We start from the raw sequence: 8,876 nt of genomic DNA on the forward strand, positions 1-8,876 counted from the left end.
GACATATGTTTTCATTTCTCTTGGATTACACCGTGAAGTGGGATAGCTAGATCATATGGAAGGTGTGTGTTTAACAGTTTAAATCAACTTTTAATTTGGAATAATTTCAGATTTACCCACAAGTTTCAAAGATAGCACAGAGTGTTCCCACTTACCTGTCACCTAGTTTCTCTCATTGTTAGCATCTTACTTTACTACCATACATTTGTTAAAGTGAAGAAACTGACATTGGTATAATACAATTAATTAAACTCCAGACTTTATTTGGATTTCACCAGTTTTTCTATTCCAGAATCCAGTCCAGGGCACCACATTGTATTTAGTCATTATATATCCCCAGTCTCCTCTGGTCTGTGACAGTTTCTAAGTTGTTCCTTTTTTCATGACATTGGCAGTCTTGGAAAATACTGTCCAGGTATTCTGTGGAATGTGATAGCATGTCCTCCAATCTGGATTTCTGATGTTCTCTCCTGATGACTGAACTGGGGTTATGGGCTATGAGAAAGACTACTGTAGAAGTACAGTGCACTTCTCATCATATTGTATCAGGGGTATGTGACATCTACATGATATCTCTGGTGATATCTGGTGACAGCCGTCAATTGGTTAAAGTGGTGTTTACCAGTTTTCTCCATGTAAAGTTTATTTTTCTGCCTTCCCTACTGTAGTCTCTAAGTCTTGCCCACACTCAAAGGGGCAGGGAGATTTAATTCTACCTATTATAGGGAATGGGGTAGTATCTACATAGATTATTTGAAATTCTTCTGTAAGCAACACTTGTGTCTTCCCTTTCATTTCTTTAGTCATTTATTTATATCAGTATAGACTAACATATACTTATTTTATACTTGGGTTATAATCCAATGCTGCATTATTCATTTTGTTCCTCAAATTGTACCAGTTTTGGCCTTGGGGAGTTCTTTTCGGTTGGCTCCTGTGTCCTTTGGACATACCACTTATCCTTTATTTATGTTTTTGGAGCACTTCTTTACTTTCTAGAAGTTCAAGGTACTTCAAGTTCATCTTATATTTCCCCTGCCTATTCCTAAAATCGGTCATTTCCCCCAAGAAGTTTTTTTCTTTTTTTAATTTTTTTTTTTTTAATTGGACAGTGGTATTTAGAAACCAAGATCTGGGAGCTAGGTATGCACATTGCTCCTGGGATGTCATTCCTTCTGCGCCTCCTAGGGGATTGAAGCCAGTGATATATGTATGCCAAAAGTGATGTATTATCTATATTAATAGACATACTAAGCTAAACGAGAGTTCACACTGGTGTCTTTGACTTCATCCCAGTACTATAGGGATCATTCTAGCTTCTCCCATACTTATTTCTAACTTCCCCCATTCAGCAGAGAGAACCCTGGCTCCTGCTATCTGCAGGAATTGACTAATCCAGTTAACCCCAAGGCACATGTACAGTGGTTTAGAATTGTTAACCAGTTTCCTTCCTTGGGAAATGAATGTACCAACTAGAGTACGGTGTTCATATGTAGTTTCTTTTGTGTTCCTTTTGTAGTTCCTTAGAAGTTCCAGTCAAAAATATTTTCCAAAGTTACTTACATCAGCTTCTTCTTTTCCTCCATCCAGGGGTCTGATTTTTAACAGAAGAAAGTCATGGAAAGTCAGCTGGTAACAAGGAGATTGTATAGGAGCCGTCATTTCCATTTAAGGACAGACCATAGAGATGTTACCAGTGCAGGGGTCATTGCCCTGCACTCAGGACAGAAATGAAGAGAGTGGGAGAAACAGTTTTGCAGAGAGAAAGGTTTATTAAAGCGAAAGCTTGATGCACCACGGGAGGAGAAAGATGTGGCTCCTGAGGTTTACAGGTACAGCCTTTTGATAGGCTCTTGGGATTGCGGGTCATCCTTTCCCCTTTTCTCCCTCCCCAGCATATGTTGAGGCTGGTCCTATAGTACACCTGTGTAGGTTCCTACTTGCTACTTCATGTCTCATTAGCATTTTAAATCTCCACCTAGCAGAATGTTTTTTACTATGATAATGAGGAAACGTTAACTACAGGACAGCTCTTTTAGCTAACACTGCATGTGAGACCTGAGAAACTTTTCCCCGCCCCGCTTATCTCTGTTGCGACTATTGTTCTGTCCACTCATTATTTCTTCTTGGCTGGGGAATGTGGTTCAAGCTTGTTTTCCCCAGCTGCAGATTCCTGCTATGTGATTACCCTACCTGACAACCGACCCCAGAGATATTTTGATTTAGCCGTGAAATTTTCCTGACTAGGATTCAGGAAAGATGAAATAGGAAAAATTCTTACCCTTTCTTCTCTTTTCCTCCCTGTGAAAAGTAACAGCCTCTCCCAAGCGGTACAGTGGGCCCATTGCTGGCTAAGTCAGGACTATAGACTTCTTATTCTCCACTCTGTTTATGCTTAAAGCAAAATAGTTATCTTCAAATAACGGAAGATTACATTGGGAGGGTTGGAAGAAACACAAGGCTCTAACGCTGGACTTGGGGCCTGTCTCCATATCACACTATTGTCTCCAGCTAAGTGTTACTTGACATTCTGTGTTTCCAAACCCTTCTCCCAGCCCTGCCCAGCGCCTCCCCAAAGGCAAAAGGGAAGGTAGGAACTGAGAGACAGGCACTACCCTGTTGCCCTAGGAGGGGCTGGGCTATTGAACGCTTCATGGACAGCCGCGGGTGGTGGGCACGGAGGTCAGTCTCCGGCCATGGTGGTGGTGGGCTGTGCACTTGGACCGAGTCAGGGCGGGGTGGGTCCAGCCTGAGGCAGGTGGCCGGCTGGGAGCGCAGGCGCGGTGGGGCGGCAAGCGCTGCGGCAACTGGCGCAAGCGGCTGGCGAGTGCGCAGGCGCGGTGGGCGCGGTGGGGCCCTGGCCGGCGGAATCGGCGGCATGGGGCGGTTACGTTGGCAGGTCGTGGCGGTGGCGGTCGTGGGCCTCGCGCTGGCCCTGGAAGCGCTGCCTTCCGCGCTGCGCTGGTTGCGGGCCGGACGGCGGCGGCGGCGGCCGCGGCGCGAGGTGCTGTTTTTCCCGTCGCAGGTGACTTGCACCGAGGTCCTGCTGCAGGCCCCGGACGCTGCGCCGTTGGCCCCCTCCGCGGGCTGCGGGTGCAGCCTGCCCCACGGCGAAAGCTCGTTGAGCCGCCTGCTGCGCGCCCTGCTGGCCGCCCGAGCCAGCCTCGAGCTCTGCCTCTTTGCCTTCTCCAGCCCGCAGCTGGGCCGGGCAGTGCAGCTGCTGCACCAGCGCGGGGTACGTGTCCGGGTCATCACCGACTGCGACTACATGGCCCTCAACGGCTCGCAGATCGGCCTGCTCCGCAAGGCAGGTAGGTAGGCCGCGATTCCCAGGCCACGGGCGCGTGTCCGAAGAGCTGGATAGAGAAGGCCAGGCCCGGAGATCGCTCTAACCCTCCGAGACTGTAGACAGAAGGGAGAATGCCAAAGGCGGATACTTGGGTTGGGGGCCTGAGTACAGGTGAGACCCCATTTATTTCCCATGGTGGCCTTGTAAGATCAGGACAGTTTTACCCCGGAGAAACTCCAGGGCCTTCTATAAGGGGCCCCCTGTCCTCACAAGGCTGGTGAGATTCTTTGCAGTGGGATTTCATGCCCATGATGAGTGCGAGCTGGCTTGTGTGTTCTCATCTAGTGGAGGAAGGGCTAGAGGACTCCCAGAGGCAGGGGTCTGCCCGCGGACACCTGGGAAGTAGACAGAGCCCCTGCAGTGTGCCTCATTCCACGCATTCCCATGATCCGCGTTGGCCTTGGGGCCCGGTAGGGAAAGCCCATGCCTAGGCAGTGCTGGGGGTGTAGTCCGGCCAACTGAGTTTTTGACAGTGGCAGCCTGAAATGAGGATGGCTTGGCCTGACAGCACTCAGGAAAAGAAGGGAAAGTCTAAGAACAAAGCTGCAGGTCCACCCACTAGCAGGCTGTTAGTGACTGTGCTCATAGAAGCAGATGTGCAAAGATTGCAACCGTAGGGCTTCAAGATTGAAGAGCAAAAGAAGGAAGGTGGCCCTAAAATGTTTAGTTGGTGAGTGGTTAGTTTCTCCAGCTGCAAAAATGCCTGGGAAGGCAGATATCTCTGGCCAGCCTACCTCTTTTACTCGGATGGGGAACAGATAAGCAGGAAATAGGAATCATTTTGTTCTAAATTCAGATCCCTGGTCTCACCTGTGAATTCCTTGTTTTATTCTTCCACCTTAGTGTAATGGCGTGTTCTGCAAGCAAGCTCTGGTCCTTGTGTTTTGTTCGTTGGCCGCATGGAGTCAGAACATGTCTCTCAGTCACTCAGGCACCCAGAAAAGTCATTCCTGCACCAAAATCCGTCCCACCTGTCAATTCTAGTAGCCCCAGTGACAGAAAGATGCAAGGAACTCTTGAGAACTGGCTGTGTAGTAGTCTCACGAGAACTCTTGAGAACTGGTTGCTCTGAGTTACACAAGCACAGGCATGGCCTTTTGCTGACCAGGGAGGCAGAGAAGCCTTTCCAGGAGTCAGGTTCTGCTTCCTGTCTCTGCTTGAGGCTCTCCAGATGGCAAAGCACTTTAATCCTTTGGTGCTTGTTACATCCTATGTGGGCAGAGTCGGAAACTTAGTTCAAATAATGAGGATGTTCTCTTCCACTCTTCCTGAACTGATCATGAGTTGCCCTCAATTTGTTGGTCCTTTTAATGGGGAAACTGGGATATCTTTAGGTATGGGCCATTTTATTTAGTTAGCTTTGAGAGAATGGCAAAATATCAAGTTTGAAAAGAACCTTAAAGGGCACTGCAACTAGACTCCATCTAAGATTGATTCCGCTTTGATGGCGTCCCAGCCATCATTCATCATTCATCTGTTCAACAAATATATCTGTGTGCCAGTATTTGCCTTGATTAGTTCCAGGCCCCAGGGACACAGCGATGAACAAGATAAAGACCCAGTGGAGAAACTGATTGAAGCATGAATATTTAAGGTAGTAAGGAGGGTCAAGAAATATGAGAGGTGTGACATGCCAGCAGAAGGGGGGATATCTGAGGGAGAGCCTTCTGGCTTGAGGAACAGCAAGTACAATTGCTAACTTCATAGCAAGAAATTCCCTGTGGCCAAAGGTAGAGGTAGTAATGAGATGAGGCTGGAGACCACACAGGTGTGTAAGGCACATAGGTGTGGGGGGCACACAGGTGTGGAAGGCACATAGATGCAGAGGGCTGGTTTCATGCGGGCATTTGGATCCCATTCTATGAGACGGGAAGCCTTTATAGGATAGTCCGCAGGGCAAAAGGGACAGAAGGCCTCACAGAGGATGTTCAGGCTGCTCTGAGGAGAATGGGCTTTGGGCAGGGGTGGGCAGTAGATGGGAGAGCTTTGTGGCAGTGTTGGAGGGGTCAGAATTGGTTGGATTTAAGATCTGTTTTGAAGGTGGAGCTGACAGGATTTGCTGGTGGGCTGACAACAGAGTGCATGGAGCAGTGGTGCCGGCATCCCCTGGAGTAAGGTGGTCACCACTTTGAAGGTGGTGCTGCTAGGCAAAGTACAGGTGCCCGGGTAAGCGGTGAATTTCAGGTAAGCAACGAATGATTTTTAGTGTGTGTCCCAATATTGCATAGGACATACCTTAAAAAATTATTTGTTGTTTATCTGAAATCCCAACTTAATTTGGACAAACTATATTTATTTGCTAAGTCTGGCAACCCTATTGCAAAGCAGCCTATTTTAAACTGTTATTTTAAATCACATTTGTAATGGTCTCATTCACTGACTGATAATTAGGCATTATTCCAGAGCTGATGAAGAGTGGACAGGACAGACAGGGTCCTGCCCTAGGAGTTTGAAAGCAGTTTGAGAGAGAGAAACAGTGAAATGAAAAGGTACATTTACATGCTCTTTAGTCAAGGAAACAGGCAACGTGAAGGAGAATAATTTGTTTCTGTATCAGTTAGGGTGCTTTCTGCTTCAGCAGTCAGGCTGGGTCTAAGCTGGGGGCTTCACTGAGCCAGAGCCAGCTGACTTTCTTTGATCCTTAATTCCCTTTCTGCCACTCACCCTAGGCCTGGTTTCTCCTGCGCTGCTTCCTCCTCAGGCTTGGCCCCTGCCCTTGCAGAGTGGGGTATAGCTCCTGGCCTGGCATGTTTACTGGGGTGTCCAGTGCTGGATAGAAGTGAGAGCTCAAAGACAAGGGAACCCCAGCAAATGATGTTTGCTCTGATCGCTTCTGGCAGGATGAACGAATTCTGAAGGTTATCCTGATTGGTATGGACTCCAGAGGTGTGGTGGGTGCAAGGTGGGTTGTTCCCAGAGGAAACCGAGTAATATTAAGAGAGCAGTATCTGAGTATCTGCCATGGTTCTGCCCTTAGGATTGTCTGTCTCTTCCTGTGCCAGAATGCTCCTTATTCCTTCCTGTGAGCTGGTTGTGGTTGGTCACTGTACGGCTCAGCTGCCACCACCTGCCCAAGTGACAAGCTTCCCCTTTCCCACCAAATCAGAGACAAACAGCAAAGTTAGTAGCTGCTAGCAAATGGTCCCCTGCTTGAGGAGGAGCTGAGATGTTTGAGTGAATGAATGCTGTAGAGGTGGTGGTGAAGGCTGACTTGCCCTTTTCGCAGGTATTCAAGTTCGACATGATCAGGACCTGGGTTACATGCACCACAAGTTTGCAATAGTGGACAAGAAGGTGCTGATCACCGGCTCCCTCAACTGGACCACACAAGCCATTCAAAACAATAGAGAAAACGTTTTGATTATGGAGGATGAAGACTATGTGAGGCTTTTTCTGGAAGAATTTGAGCGTATTTGGGAAGAGTTTAACCCTACAAAGTATACTTTTTTCCCACAAAAGAAGAGGAGTCACTGAAGCTGTGCTCTCACCTCTGTCTTCAGAGTTGGAGGGGAAAGAGGGGTTTAATGTTGTTGAAACCAGGCCAAACCTTCAAACCTTCAAGGAATGGGACGGAAGACCTGCCTGTGTCCTCCCCAGAGCCACTGCGAGTTATGGTGCCAGAGTCTGCATTCTGCTTGAGAGAAACCTCGACATTAGAAAAAAAATCATTCAAACCAAATTCTTGTTCATTAAATACTAAAGTGAACTAAAGAATGTTTAGTGTTAAAAGGGAAAGAGACTCTTGGAACGTCAGGTCAGTTGTGATGGATAGAGCCTTTGGGTATTTTTTTCCCCTTCCACCAAAAGTAAAAGCAGTTATAGCTTTAGGAGCCTTGCCTTTGCCTAGTACTTTGTTCACAATGGAAGGATTTCTCCTGCTGCATGGAAAAGGTGCAATGCCTCTTTCAGGGTTGAAAATCTGATTTCCTTTCCTGATTCTAGGGAATCTCCTGATCTCGCTGACCCCCATCCATTCAGCCTTTAGTTATTTCCTGAAATGTTCCCTCTTCTTTCTTTGGGTTGGCCCAGTCCCTCTTCAGCACAGCTAAACCCCGGGATTGGCTAGAGGTTGACAGTCTCTTCATCCCTGTTGTCACCAGCTCCTTGGTGGTTTATGGGCAGGTGTGAGTCAGAGGATAGAAAGGAAAGAGGAGTGCTGGGCACAGCAGGAGCAGGGGGCTTTCTTCCAGGGCCCCTCATGAGCTTTAGTTGCCACTGCAGCAGGCAGGTCATTTTCTTACCCAAGTTTCCTTGCAAAATTACTCTTTAAAACAAGTACACATGAAATTGTTCATCCGTGGCAGCTTCCCTTCTAGTTTCATGTGGTCAAGTGTGTGGTCTGTCAAGAAAGACTGTAAGCAGACAGAAGCTGCTTCTGTTTCCGTATGTTATGCTTTTAATTTTTAACATTCTCACATCCAAGGTAGTTTTGTTGTGTGTTTAAAAGTAGCCTTCACTTTAACAACTGTGGGCTTTGCTAATTTGCATTTTTTTTTTGGCTCAGTGTAATCAGTCATGAGTTACCCGACCATCTGGAGGAATAAACTTGAGGAGAGACCGATTTCAGGTTGTGGTACCTTACAGATCTATTTTTATTCTCAGCTCAGGGTTTTGCATACACAGATAATGAGGAGAACAGGTATCTTACATATATTTGTGAAATGTTTCAAATTATTTTCTTCAGAACATGTATCTTTATATATAGATAGCTCAGATAACATCTAAATGATGATTTTACCATCCTGTCATATTTCCATATGTAATATGCTGTGTGACCTGTCTTGAGGTCTGTCTGGTGCATATGTGCATTTTTTTCTTTCCTGTCACGCTCACATAGCCACCTGGAGAGACCATTCAGTGTTGCATGTTTTCCCTTTTTAAAGTTACCTTTGACTTATGATGTTAGGCAAATAAACTCAAAGTTAATTTTTCTTATTTAATTGAAGCTATAAAGTATAATATATGCATCAGAAATCACAAGAAATGGTTTTACATTAAACATGTTTTTCACCTGAGTCTGTTCTGCAGCACTTTATGTTCTGAAAAGAATGGGAGAAGTTGTAGCTTGTCTCCTGAGTGATGAAGCCATGCTGTCTGGACCTCCCACACATCTGAATAAACATGTTCTTATTCTGGAATGGTAGAACTGTGTGTCTTTGCCTTTCGCTTAGTTATTTAAATCGTGGCTCCTCTTTATTAAACAAGTAAAACTTTTTGGGGGAGGGTGGGGGCAACATACAGCTATTTAGAAACTTGGTGAACATAGGAGTCTCTTAAAGAAAGTCCTGAAGGTGTTACTTGGGGATGTCCCAAAGTATTTTCAAGACATACATGCTGCTTCTGGTATGATTTCCAGCCTATCTGCCTGACTCGTGAAGGCGGGCACATGTGCAGCCCGCTCCTCTCATAGTGCCTGGGTCTCAGCTGTGGCTACATCCCTTTCTTCCAGAGGCAGGGTGGCACATAGAGCATGGCATCAAATGCATCAGTAACGGTGTGCATATGAAGTAATCTAGCCAAGCTGTCT

The 8,876-nt window shown here is 46.6% G+C and overlaps 1 protein-coding gene across 1 annotated transcript; it reads left to right on the forward strand.

Moving 5' to 3' along the window:
- The first annotated feature begins 2,878 nt into the window (after window positions 1-2,878).
- PLD6 (phospholipase D family member 6) lies at window positions 2,879-6,823 on the forward strand. Its single transcript, XM_011378105.1, has 2 exons — window positions 2,879-3,311; window positions 6,576-6,823. The coding sequence occupies exons 1-2, from the start codon at window positions 2,879-2,881 to the stop codon at window positions 6,821-6,823; spliced, it is 681 nt and encodes a 226-aa protein (XP_011376407.1).
- Window positions 6,824-8,876: the final 2,053 nt, after the last annotated feature.

Source organism: Pteropus vampyrus, unplaced genomic scaffold (genome assembly GCF_000151845.1).
Source record: "Pteropus vampyrus isolate Shadow unplaced genomic scaffold, Pvam_2.0 Scaffold331, whole genome shotgun sequence".
Classification (NCBI taxonomy): domain Eukaryota; kingdom Metazoa; phylum Chordata; class Mammalia; order Chiroptera; family Pteropodidae; genus Pteropus; species Pteropus vampyrus.

Excerpts from the sequence above, each read along its gene's own strand:
- PLD6 (XM_011378105.1), top strand. The coding sequence starts at position 2,879 with ATGGGGCGGTTACGTTGGCAGGTCGTGGCGGTGGCGGTCGTGGGCCTC. Across the intron at positions 3,312-6,575 it reads CGGCCTGCTCCGCAAGGCAG|GTATTCAAGTTCGACATGAT; the intron begins GTAGGTAGGCCG and ends CCCTTTTCGCAG.